The sequence below is a fragment of the Phascolarctos cinereus genome, unplaced genomic scaffold (genome assembly GCF_003287225.1).
Source record: "Phascolarctos cinereus isolate Bilbo 61053 unplaced genomic scaffold, phaCin_HiC Scaffold_4;HRSCAF=312, whole genome shotgun sequence".
NCBI classification, from domain to species: Eukaryota; Metazoa; Chordata; class Mammalia; order Diprotodontia; family Phascolarctidae; genus Phascolarctos; species Phascolarctos cinereus.
Window position 1 is genome coordinate 608,891,121 of NW_027555847.1, and position 14,132 is coordinate 608,905,252.

Below are 14,132 nucleotides of genomic sequence, written 5' to 3' on the forward strand. Positions count from 1 at the left end.
AAGGGAGACACTATCTGCATCCAGAGAAAGAACTGATAAATGGAAATATGTATAGAATGATTTCACATACACACACACACACACATACATACATCCCTCCCTACATATTTATGGTTGATAGTAGCCATCTCTAGGATGGGGGTACGGGGAAAGGAAGAAAGAAAAAAAGAAATTTACATGATATCTTCATTATATATTTAAAAGGAATAACAAGTTATGCATAATAGATTTGCAGTTTCATGAGCAATTGCCTTTTTAAAAATTATACTATGGGGGCAGTTAGGTGGCATAGTGGATAGAGCACCAGCCCTGGATTCAGGAGGACCTGAGTTCACATCTGGCCTCAGACACATGACACTTACTAGCTGTGTGACCCTGGGCAAGTCACTTAACCCCATTGCCTAGCAAAAAAAAATCATACTATGTTATTAAAATGTATATTTTATTCCATAAATATAAAATAAATAAAAATTTTTTATAAAAAAGTTTCTCTTTTTAGCAATCTTTCAAGATCTTTTTGGATCCTTAATTCTGTCATCCAATGAAATAGTTATTCCTTCTAGCTTCACAGCATTTAACAGGTATATTATCTATGTCTTTATAAAAGGTATTGATTAGTGTGTTTAACAGATGTGCCAAGGAAAGAACCTTGTAATATTCTATTAGAGACATACTTCTAGGTTGATATCAAACCATTAATCATTCCTCTTTGGATTCATTTGGTCATGAGATCACAGTTCTAGAGCTGGAAGTTACCTCAGTGGCCATCTGTAGTCTAATCATCTCATTTTAGAGTTGAAGAAACTGAAGCCCAGAGAGTTTGAGTGATTTGCTCAAGTTTACACAGGTTAGAAGCATTAGAGGCACGATTTATATTCATGTCCTTTGATATCAGTCACGATATACTACAGTACCTTATACTGTACTGAATTGCAACTAATTTGCATGTTTCAGGATTCTGGGAAGATGGTGGAGGGAATGGCAGCCTAGGGAGAGATACTCTTCAACTACAGCAAAAGCAAAGAGTACCAAAATGTAGAAAATTCAACAACAACCAATAAGAAGAAAAATGAATGAAACTATCGTAAGTTGATTCTTAGAGAAAAAAAGTGCTGAAGACTATATTACCAGTGCTTTGTTCCAGGGTTACCCTATCACATGCTACAAGATGATCTATGAGGACCTTTAACCCTGAGGTTGTAACAATTATAAGCAATGACTGAGGAATTAAATGCTTTTTTATTGGTATCCCTGTTCCCAAGGCAGGCGGATACCCCAGAGCTCTGGATATTCCCACACTTTACCTTCTCACAACCCAGACCCTGGCTCTGGATGGCTCTTCAAATAACACAAGAGGGGAGAGAGAGAAAAGTTGGAGAAGAAATATTCAAGGATAAAGCACCACTGTCAGCAGCATCTCGTGAACCTTTTCTTAGCGCCATGGGGTAGCTTGGGTCTAAAGGTCAGTTACAGTGAGGGCTGTGGAGCTCGTAAGAGTGAGAGTATTAAAGGTGAATAACAGACCAAGAGAGTGGCCAGTCAGAGTCTTCTAGAAGCAGTGCCCCAGATAATCAACATTACCTTTTCAGGGAAATAGACCTGGCCAAGCTCTGGTCGTCTGGGAAGACAAAGAGCCTGCACCATGAGCATGTGGAGAGGTACAATAGCATTGGCTCTTTAAAATGGAAAGGACTGGTAGCAAAAAGTATGTTGTCAAGAAGGACATTGGAGGAACATCGGCACTCTGCTCAAATACATTAAAGAGGAAAACGAATAAACTTCAGAAGAATCATTTCAATGGACGAGTACATTATAACAAAGGGAAATGAATCAAAATCCCCTGAGGAAGGCCACAGAGAACAAGTAATCCTAGTGGCGAAGAAAAAGAGGGAAGGATAGCACAGACATTGTCAGATATGTCACTGGATCAAATGTTTCTGTTAATTATTTTGTCACAAGGGAGTAATCAAATTGGGGTGTGGGAAGGGGTTGAAATAAAACATAAAGACAAAGGCCATCAGTAAAGATGCGTATATATAGCATATGAATGCTGTATATGAAATAGTAAATAGTATTATTGCATGTTAATATATGCCATGTACTATTATATATTAATATACACTACATATTTATATGTAGACTATGTACTATTGTATATTAACATATTAATATATACTACTATATGCTACTATATAATATTTAGTATTATGTAAATACTATACACACACACACACACACACACACACACAAAGTATATGGTTCTGCCACTGCTGAGAATGGTAGCTCTGGCACCAGAGGCCTACTCTCCCCATCCAGGTATACATGAAGACATGAAGACATGAAGACATGAACACATGACCCTATTGTTTCTTCTGGCTCTGTTCATTCTATTTCTTCATGCTCTTAGCTGAAATGGACTTGGAAATGGACTTGAATAGGCTGCAACTTTGTGAGCTCTGAAAGGTTAGGAGAGATGCTAAAGGTCCAGAAGTTTTTGGAGACCATGCTAGAGTCTGCTGGCAACTGAGGCTGGTCCACCAGAAAGACCCTGAGAAGCGGCTTACTTGACCCAGTCCATTAGTAGATTGACTCTAAGATACCATGTCCTGTTGAAGCAAGGTATTGTGTCTTTCCATCAGTTATGCCACATTTGGAAGTTTGAGTCCTGGCTCCCAAAGGAATGATTTAGTATAGGGACAAGTATGTCCCTAGTTAGGGGCAAGATGTGTTTGTACTTATTAGTTAAATGATACAGGGACACTAATCACTGATGCTTGGTATTGGAGTGAAGACACAGGAATGTGGGAATGAGCCAATAGCGTTAGAAGCCCCAGTGTCTATCAGCAGTACCCCTAAAGCCACAAGAGGGAGCTACTGCTTTCCTTTGAGGGAGCCAAATCATGAATTGGAGTGTGATTTGGGATAAGGGCCCCCAGAATTTATAAGGCTACTACACGTATCCATGTACATATAAATGCTTGCATTATGTACTTACGTATATTGTGACTTGCCTCTGACACATACTGCTGTGTGACCCTGGGCAAATCACTTCAATTCTAGCGCTCTAAGCAAGTCTCTGAGAGGATAAGTTTCAAAGAAGGTGCTGACCTACATTGATAGAAGGAGTTTCCTCAACTAGGAGCTCCCTATACCCATGAAATAATATACAGTCTCTATTCCTATCCCTATTATGATAGATTCTGCTGGCCTAATAAGGCTAGGCCTGTTCTCTCCCAGAAAGGGTTCTGTTACTGCAGAGCTAGGCCTTTAGCCTAGAGGGTGCAGGTTCTTTTCTCACAATATCTGATTCTTCAAGCTTCTAACCCTAGAGTCTCAGGGAAAATTATTTAAAGCTAAGGGTCGCTTATGTATAAATATCCCCAAAAGGGAGTAGAAATTATCTTAATGTACAATGTATGGGATGGCTATTTTTTTCTGTTACTGAAAAGAAATGCTTTAAACACAAATAACTAAAATTCTTATATTCACGAAGACTTAAGACATGAAATATATAACTTTTATACTCAGCAGTTTGATATTTAAAGCTTTAAAACATGAGACAATTAATGGGACTGCTCAATAGGCATTTCCTTTCAGCCTTGGTTCTACCCTCAAGATCCACAGGCTTAGGCTCATTCTACTGAAGGTAGTCATCTTCTTTGAGAAGCACTGTAACAATTTCAGGGAGCATCTTGCAAAGTACTGCTGGCACCTACTAAGGGAGCCAGGAATTCCCAAATGTTTTACTTCACTAGGCCTTGTGGCCTCCTGGATTCTCTAGGAGGGGAAACAACTAAGTGGCTAGCACAGAGGTCTGTTCTCAGAGAGCTTTCCCCTTCCCTAGCTTGCCTGGCACCTGGATTTATGAACGGTCTCCACCTTCAGGATTCCTATAGTGTCCTCATGGTCAATCTTAGGCTGTAAAACACAGATCCTATTCATCCTCCCCTAAGAGTAAAGCCCTAGAAGAATCCCTCAACTTGGAAAGCAGGGTCTAACTGCTCCTGCTATAGGAAGAAAAAGAATTCTAATGTGAAAGGCAGTAAATGAGCGGGGGTGTGGGGAGAAAAAGGTAATCAACCAAACATACAATGAGATTCCATAGGACAAAGTGGAATGGGAAGGAAGGATTAGATGGGTGAAGGACAGGGTTGACATGGTTGATATGAGACAGCAGAGATTGGTGGCCAGATAATAGAGCTTCAGCAGAGGCATTTAATAACCACTGAACCACCTAGCTCCCCCAATATGATTTTTTTTTGGGAAACTTATACGGACTTTCTTGCTGACAGGCAGGGTCAGACAGACAAGGCAAAAGGTACAGAGTTAGGGATGTTTCCAGACTCACAGCAATGCCATTTCTGGGTTTCAGTGACAGGGGGTCAGAAGGGTTGCCATGAACTAGCAATTCTCTCTCTTGCCTTCTAACCCTTCTGAAGATCCAGGCAGTCTTCTCTTTTTGTATTTATTTGTATATATGCTGTATTTATCTGTAGATATTTTGCATCCCCAGTAGAACATAAGCTCTTTGAAGGCTGGGACTAGCTCACTTTCGTATTTGTATTCCCAGTGACTAACACTTTGCTTGGGACACAGTAAGATTTTTAATAAATGATTGTTTAATTGGTCTGAATGGCAAAGATTTTAATTTTTAGACTGACTTTGAAGGAATTCCATTCCATTCCATTCTGATTCATTCAATTCAAGAGACACTTACTAAGTGCCCAGTATGTTGAGCACTGCACTAGATTCTGGGGAACGCCATTTTTTTAATATAAACCATGCTCTTTGTTCTTATGAATTTTACCATCTGTGAGATAAAAACTGATTAGATGCATGACATAACCTCTTTAACCTTAGTTTCCTTATTTGTGAAATGAGGTGAAAGGATTATTAAGATCCTTTCCAGTTCTCATTATTTGATCTTAAGAATATTATTCAATTTGCTCATTTAACTTTCACTGGAATACTGATTTCCAAGCTTCCTTCTTTCTTAAAAAATTCTATTACTTTAGTACTCTATCCCACAGGGCCCTCGACAGGACTTGATATTGTTGGAATAGGGAGAGTGTTATCTCTGAGATTCAAGATGGCAGGTCACTACTTCAAATCTGTTTCATACATTTCAAGTTTCATTATATAAATACTATATCTTTTTATTAACATGTATAAACTTAAGCAATTTATGTAAGCTGTGGTTGGTGTCATTTGTGGGCTGCTCAAAGTCTCAATTTGCATTGTAATGGCCTTGTACAGATGGAGCAACTTGACAAGTTTGAATTAGAACTTTTCATTCCAATTAAATTTAGTTACCCCATGTAGACACTGCCTAAATCTATGATTTAAAATGGTTTGTCTCATCCTGGGACATTTTTGTTTCTTTACTGAGTTTGACATCTTCTGTAGAGTTTTTCCCCCCCAAAGAACTAAACCAAGAGTTACTGATTTCAGCTCTTACTTCAATAGCAAATTCATCTTATAAATGGCTAGCACCTGAAATCAATCAATCTCTCTCTCTCTCTCTCTCTCTCTCTCTCTCTCTCTCTCTCTCTCTCTCCCTCCCTCCCTCCTTCTCTCTCTCTCTCTCTCTCTCTCTCTCTCTCTCTCTCTCTCTCTCTCTCTCTCTCTCTCCTCTCCCTCTCTCCTTCTCTCTCTCTCTCTCTCTCTCTCTCTCTCTCCTCTCTCTCTCCCCCTCTCTTTCTCTCTTAATATATCTCTCTTCATGGCTTTTCTTCATCACTCCCATAAGTTTTACTTAGCAATGAATTATAAAGGTGAAATTCATGTCTCCAAATAGCACAGTACCTCAGCATAGCACTGATTAGCTGCTGTATTCATTTATCAAAAATAATAAAATGGCTTATTATATCTAATAATATATGTATACATACATACATGTTGTATATATAAAACATATTTACATGCATGTGTGTATATATGTATATATACATATTTTTCATTTTACAGATGAGGAACTAAGACAAATAGGGTTAAGTGACTTACCTGGGGTCACATAGCTAGTGAACGTCTGAGGCCAAACTGTAACTCAGATCTTTGTGACTCCAGGCCTGTATCTTACTGACTCCAGGCTCTATCCACTACACCACCTAGATGCCTCTCATTCAGTGTAATCTATTGATTTTACATGCGAAGAAACAAGATCTGAGAAAGGTCAGTGACTTGCCAAAGTCCAAATAGCAAGTGAAAGAACTAGGATTTGAGGCCAGGTCCTCTGATTTCAAAGGAACAGCTCCTTCTATTACACCATTCTGACACCCACTTATGATCCTATAACAACTCACAGAAATGTGGAACACACTTGAAAGAAATATGATGGTTTTTATAAGTCTCAGTCTTTCACAATTCTGCCTTACTGTCAAATCCAAACATTACAAACATACTTTGAATATAAGATGACATTACAAACATACTTTGAATTTAAGATGTATATGTTCAATAGTATTGAAAGGCTATTTCATAAAATAGGACCTTTGACAGAATTGTCATTTCAGAAAATGACTCTGGAGTGCAACAGATTATTGGTCAGCCAATAACAGTTATGGGTTGACATTAAAGTCTTAGTAATTTGGTATTTGGGACCTGAACATCATGGATACATATACTTAAATAAAAGAATGAAAAATAATATGGAAAACAAATAATTCTAGCCTTTTCTCTATTCCAAAGTGTGATTTGCTATGACTGCCCACTTGAAGAAAATGCCCATCTACTAGAAGTTTCTTTAGTTGATAAACACATGTCATTGTGGCCAATAAGGGGCTTTATATCTGCCAGTCAGAAAATCAAGAGTCAGAAAGAGTCAGAGTCAGAAAATCAAGCATGATTATTACAGTGTAACCTGAAAGAAATAATTAATAAAAAGCCTTTGGGCATTTAAAACTAGAAAACCTAGTCAATATGCCTGATACCTTTGTTTTTCCTTTTAAAATACTGCCTTATACCTTTGTTTTTCCTTTTAATGCTGATTCATTTGGTGCCAAACTGAAATCCAATGTTCCCTCTTTAGACCAGTAGTTGGCAAAATCAATAATACATTAGTTCCATTATTTAAAAATAGGAAGCACTTTTTAAAATTTAATACAAGTTGAAGAATTCTAAATAATGTTTCTTTTTTTCACTTTTTCTAGGTAGAATTGCAAGTGGAATCTCTAGAATGACATAGACTGTATTTTCTCACATATTTTCAAACAAAATTCTTAAATTTCATGTGACTTTCTGGAGTTGTTGAATAACATTGCATATAACACAAATCTATTTTCAAAAACAAATTAATAGGTCTTAAGAGCCGATAGATTTTATCAAAACAAAATCACATACCATCTTTGCTTGATCCTGGAAATTTAGAAACTAACACTGCTTGTGAAGAGAGAGATTGAAACGATAGTGACCAAATACTGGAAAAATATATAAAATATTTTGTTTTTAGTATAGCAGCACATAAGACATTTAACTGTGCTGAAATGATCACCTGACAGAAAACCGGAGTTTAGGGAAGATATTTATTCATTCAGGTTACCAGTATGTCTTATAACATATCAAGATTTCTATCTCTTAATATGAAAGAGAATGCACATATTCAAAATACCTCACAATTTAAAACATAATTCTTCCAATTTTCAACATTATTACCTATATTAAAAAAAATCAACTAATACAAAGTAGCTTCTGGAGTGCCAGTATCATCGAAAGAACACTGCTTTGGGGCTGTATGGATTTTTCAAAATGTAAGTGAGTAAATATGACTTCATTTCCAGGTAAAAATTCTAGAGCATATATTTTAAAATTAAAAATAACCACAACAGCAGTAACAATAATTAGTGTTTATGATGACACTTTAAGTTTTTCAAAGTACTTTATAAATATTATCTCATCTTATCACAACAACTCTGGTAGGAAAGGGCTATAATTATTCCCATTTTATAGATGAAGAAACTAAGGTAGACAGGCTGCCTCAGTGATTTACCCAAAGCCTGTTACACAGCTAGTGTACTGCAGGCCAGATTTTAATGAAAGTTTCCTGATTCCAGGATGTCCACTCATGCCACTTAGCTGGCTTGTGAGCATATTAAAGGGAAAGTAGTAATGACTGAGGGTCAACATTGGTTCAATCATGCTAAATTACATCAATTTCCTTTTTGAATAGCCTTAGTAGACTTGAAGATCAGTGGAAGGCTTTTAGCAAGCTTTCATCTTGCATAATCTTTCACAAGATGGAGAGTCGTGAGCTTGGTGCTAATATGGAACATCTCTGAATTGTCTTAGTTGTCAGTACTCTGCCTGTCCTTAAATTATTTTTGCATTTACTCATCTGTATAACATTTTATCCCTCTAGTGGAATGTAAGCTTCTTGAGGACCTGAGCAGGTGTCTATCCATCCATCCATCCATCCATCCATGCATTCACAGTATTTATTATGTTTGTTTTTGTTAATTTTATTCTGTCTTTGCATTACTAGAACCTGGCACATAGTAGGTGGCTAACAACTCTTTGCTGAAATGAATTGAATCGAATTTCAGGGTATTCACAAGGTCCTGAGTATACTCAGATAGATAAGATGCCAGCCCTCCTCTCAAGTTGCTAACAATCTAATGCATATAATATCTAAAGTTTGGGACTGTTGATTTCTTTATCTTAGGTTGGAGATGATCTCTAGTATCCTTTCAAGCTCTAAAAGACTACCAATTTACTGTCAGTTAAATAATACTTCACATCCTTTAGATGGTATATTGTTTATATGAATGCAAGCATCTGTGACTAAAATTTCTAAAGTGCTCTAGGAATAACTCCACTTTGTTCTCTGAAGAGAAGCAGAGCATAGAGTACAGAAAACAGGACTGTGAGTCAGAAGATCTGAGTTTGTGTCCTGACTCAATCACTTAATAACTCTGTAATGGTAGAATTTTGTAAACTTCTATTTACTATGTAATTGTGAGCTGGTAGGTGGCACAGTGAATAGAATACCAGGCCTGGATCAAGGTGACCTGAGTTGAAATGCAGCCTTAGACCTTATTATGTTTGACCTGGGCAAATCTTAACCTCTATTTGCCTCAGTTTCCTTCTCTGGAAAATGAGGAAGATAATAGTACCTACCCTCGCCCCCAGGGTAGGTGAGGATCAAATGAGATAATCATCGTAAAGCACTTAGCACCAGGCATGGCACATAGTAAGCATTACTAACGTAAATGTTAGCTATTATTATTAGCTATAATAATTCACAACATCAGAGAAATCATAGCTCTAAAAAGTTATCTTCATAAGACATAGGAATACAGACTTAGAGATATCCTTTCAATTAGACTCTGAGCTCCTTGAAAGGGAGGAATGCTTTTTTCCTTTGTATCCCCAGCACTTAGTACAATGCTTGACACCTACTAGGTGCTTAATAAATGCATGTTGATGTGATTTTACTTTCCCAACTCTTCATTATCTTAGTCCTGTTGTGTTAACCCTTTCATGGCATATAACTTCTCTGTCACAATTATGAATGAACAAAGTATTTACTAAAAATTTACCATATCTGAAGTGCCACATAGTTGTTTCATTTGGTGTCTTTGTATTCTCCAAGACCATATGCTCGTTGAAGTCAGGGACCATGCCTTACTCATACTGATATCCACATAGCACCTAGCATAGTGTCTTGCACATAGGAGATGCCCAACAAATGATGAATTAAATAGAACTGAATCATAATAATTTCAAGAAATGATTTAGTTCTCCAAACTTTTAGTGTTAATACAAGCATTTTCATGAGGAATACTTAATTTAAACACGAACGCTAGTATACTTCCCACATTCCAAAACCTTTTACATCATGAACATACTTCTCTTTATAAACACACTATTGTGTGACAGGAAATGATCAAGACATTTTTCCACATTTTTAGTAATACATATGAAAACAAGTCACTGAAAATTTAACTTACTGGTACAATTGGGCAAAGATCCAGACCACGTTCCGTTGGCTGTACACTGCCTCACCGATGATCCAGAAAGTATGTATCCCTCCATGCAGGAATAAATGACTGAGCTGGAGAATGTTGTGCCATCTATACGGAACACTTTCCCATTGGCAGTAGTCCCTGGGTTACCACACTGCACAGCTATAAAGCAAATTGATAAGAGCGTATATAACACAGCAATTAGAGAAGCTCTCACAAAAAGTTAATGACTAAATAATTACTAAAAATTACCCAAAGGAGCTATAAAGTACCCTAAAAATAAACAAAGTACCCTATTTTAGAATTGCTTGAAATTCAAGATGAATTTATGTGGATTTTATTAGTTTAATTACTAGGAATGTAAATTGCATTATGGACTACTTGTTCAGACTTTTATTGTTGAATTGAGTGAAAAACTTGTGTGGTGCAGTAATTACTCAATAGCATAGCCTCGGGGCGCCACAAAATCCTTGAAGAAAGAATTATAAAACTCTGTGTCTTATACTAAATATATACCTAGTGTAAAATTAGAAGATAAGCTTTGTAATAATAGTGAGCTCCTGCAGAGGTTTATTTTTATTTGATTTCTTTTATGGGAGGGGTATAAAAACATGCTATTTAAATATTACAGATATTCATTTATAATGTGATATATACAGACATGTAACTCATAAAATGATCATGAATTCTATTTCAAGATTAGGGAGAATAAAAAATTTACTACACATAAACTAAAATAACTGTAGTTAAATTCAAATAATGCATTTTAATAAACTCTTACTATTCTTCATGCCTTTAGAGGGAAGAGAAGGGAATAACCATTTATATGTCATTTACTACATACAGGTACAATGATAAACATTTTTTAGAACTATCCCAGCTCATCCTTATGATAACTCTTTGAGGTAGATGCTGTTATTATGCCCGTTTTATACTTGAAGAAACTGAGGCAAACAGAGGTTAAGTGACTTGATGAAGGTTACACAGTTAGTAAGTGTGTGAGGTCAAATTTGAAGTCAGGTCCTCCTAACTCTGGGACCAGTGCTCTCTCTACTAGGGCACCAGATGCCTCCATGCACTCCATGTTTTCCTCTATACAGAATGATTCAAGCATAAGACATTCTGATCAATTTAACTTCTGGTTAAACTCCATTAACCAGTTGTTATATATATCACATGTGGATTTCAAATAGTCAGAATGTTGTTGCTTCGTCATTTTTCAGTCATGTCTGACTGTGACCCCTTTGGCACGTCCTTCTCTAGTTCATTTTACAGATGAGAAAACTAAGGCAAACAGGGTAAGTGATTGGCACAGGGTCCCACAGCTAATAGTAAAATATACAAAACATAATTTAAAATTTTGCTGATAATTCAGAATATATATTAGGCTGTTGTAATGATTCATGGTCTAAGGCATTGGTCTCAGGTTCCATTGTGATGTTGCATCCTTTACATGGTTCACTGTATCACAAAAACACTCAGAATATAATAAAAGTCAGATTATCTTTATCTGACAAACCTTTTATCACCGTACAGACAGCAAATAAACAAGGTTTAAATAGTAGGTAGATAACTGACTGGAGTAGTAATGCAAGTTGACTGCAAGAAATGAGGCAGAGAACAGAGTGGAGAAGGGACAGGATAATAACTGGCAGGCAGGTACATCTAGGCAAACTCAATTCTAGGCAGGCAGATCACTCCTTACATGGGAGAGAGTTTATGATTATATTCCTTTGGGGGTAGGTAGTACTCTTCAATTACCATCAGCTTATAATTGGTTGAACATCTACCTTGAACCACTACCCATTTCTTAGAGAGGCAAAGTTGCCTGGCTTCTGTTCCTACGTGGCTTCTGACTCCCTCTATCCATCAGGCCTTTCTTTATAAGGGGGAACCAAACCAAACCAAAACGAAACAAAACTATACTTTCTCTCATCTCTCTTGCTAATAAATGGCCACACTGCGAATGCTTTGTCTCTTGGGATGAGGTAGATATCCACAGCTTGCTAAAAGGACTTGGAGATACTTTTAACTCTGCTGAGAATTTTAACTTTGTTTCCATTTTTCATGTTGTATTTATGCAACTAAAATCTTGTACTTTTTTTGTTTTAAGAGAAGAGGGTGTTCTGTACCTTCTGCCAGCCATAATGAAAATGTAGAATGACAAGAATGTAGCTGAGTCTTCGAGACAATGTTTTCTTGAGTTTCTAGACTGATCAAAGTATTCTGCACAAAGTAAGGTGTTTTTAAATTTTGTTTAAAGAAAAATAGTAAATAAAGGTACAGACTTATAAAATATAATTCCTCATTGTAAGATTATTTCTCAAAAGTGACCTAGGATAATTAAGAAAGGGAAAAATTCTTCATGCTTTTTTTTTCTTTTTTGCTTAGGTGACTGGGGTTAAGTGACTGGCCCAGGGTCACACATCTAGTTTGCTGTCAAATGTCCGAGGTTGAATATGAACTCAGGTCCTGCTGACTCCAAGGTCAGAGCTCTATCCACTGAACCACCTAGCTGCCCTATCTTCCGGCACTTTTAGAGAAGCAATTGGTATCTCACAAGTAAAGTAAATGGGTATTAAGGAAAGGTAAATACTAAAAGCTATATTCAATTACCCCTCCAGTCCTTGGGAGAACTTCTGCCTTGGTACTTCAAAGGTCATCTAGTCCACTAAAACACTGATAACCTTTTTACTCTAACAAGTCCACTTGGCTTTTAGAACTATTCATGGCCTACCTTTGCAGCTTTACTGCACATTATGTGCCTTCACATTCTATTTCAGCCAAATAGGCCTACTTGCCTTTTTGCCATACTTGAAATTCCATCCCCTAAAGGCACAGTGGTACCTTTGAATAAGCTATCTATTTGTCATAACTGGAAAGCAGTCCCTCAAGTCTCAACAACACATTGTTGCCCAACATTCTTCAAGGTACAACGAAGGACCCACCAGCTATAAGATGCTTACCTGAATCCCTCCTTTTCCTAACTGCTATAACACTTTCTGGAAATGACCTTTCATCTTATTTTTTTTATGTTAGATTTAAATACTAAAACTTAAATACCCAATAGAGAAAAAAAAGGTGGTTACCACATAAAGACTAGCCTAGAGGTGTTTACTCTTCACAGGGACCAAACCTTGTCCTGGGATTTTTCTTCAGATCTTCTCCAATTGTCCCATGAGGGTCCCTGTTTTGCCCTTGCTCTTATTTATTTCCACTGCTCTGTGTTTGCCCTGAGGTGCCATTTTATCTCTTTTGTAGGGGAAAATCTTGAGCGCTTGGAATTTTCTGACCAACTCCACCATCTTCCCATAATCCTCCCTTTTATTTTAGTGTTATGCTTTGTTTTTGCTCTTCTGTGTACATGTCATTCAACAACAGTAAAATGTAAACTCATGGAAGGCCAGAATTTCTTTGTACCCTAACAGTGGCTGGCATATGGTACAACAGGGATAGGGACTAGACCTGTGATTTGAATAATAATAATTTCTGGATGAGGGCACTTCCCCTACCAATTGCAGCTTCTCTGCAATTTATATTCTTAGAGAGTTACCTAGAGCACCGAAAGACAGAAAGATAAAGTGATGTGTCCAGGGACACATAGCTATTATGTATCAAAGGTAGGACCTGAATCCAGCAAAGCGCTCTTAGGGAGGGACAGGAGGTTGTAGGGATTGGGCAGATTAAGCCACTGCCACCACTACTTCTCCTCAATCCCTCGTGGACCCAGACCAGCACACTGAACAAAGGTCCTTGGAATAGCAGTGCTCCTCTCCCTACGTTACCTGCCTTGCTTCAAGGGTTCAAGGCTGTCTTTGGCAGCCATCAGCAAGGGAACAAATCCTGTGGAGAAGAAAAGCTATCTTGTGGAAAAGAGGCCAACAATTCCCAATACGACCAATACCAACTAATGAATGACTTCCACCAATGGGGCAGGCGAGCCAGCCTAGCTGACGCAAGAAGATATTATGAAGAACAGACAAGAAGTAGGTTGCAACAGGGTAGGTGTCAAGTCACCTTGACCACCACCTCCTCATTCTTTAGGTGACACAGCCCAGTACCCTGAGCTCAGCCTTTGCAGCTATTATTCAGAGAAGGCATTCTTGTACAGAATGTGCTTGCTTTTCTTTCCACCATCAAAACCAAACAAGACTGCCACTGATGGCCAAACAG

The 14,132-nt window shown here is 37.5% G+C and overlaps 1 protein-coding gene across 1 annotated transcript in view; it reads right to left on the reverse strand.

Moving 5' to 3' along the window:
- The window catches only part of LOC110193575 (CUB and sushi domain-containing protein 3), a 90,650-nt gene that overhangs the window by 51,147 nt on the left and 25,371 nt on the right, over positions 1–14,132 (reverse strand). Inside the window, exon 4 of the mRNA XM_078151796.1 lies at positions 9,945–10,121. Within this exon, the coding sequence (XP_078007922.1) occupies positions 9,945–10,121 (177 nt within the window). The remainder of the gene's footprint in view (positions 1–9,944; positions 10,122–14,132) is intronic.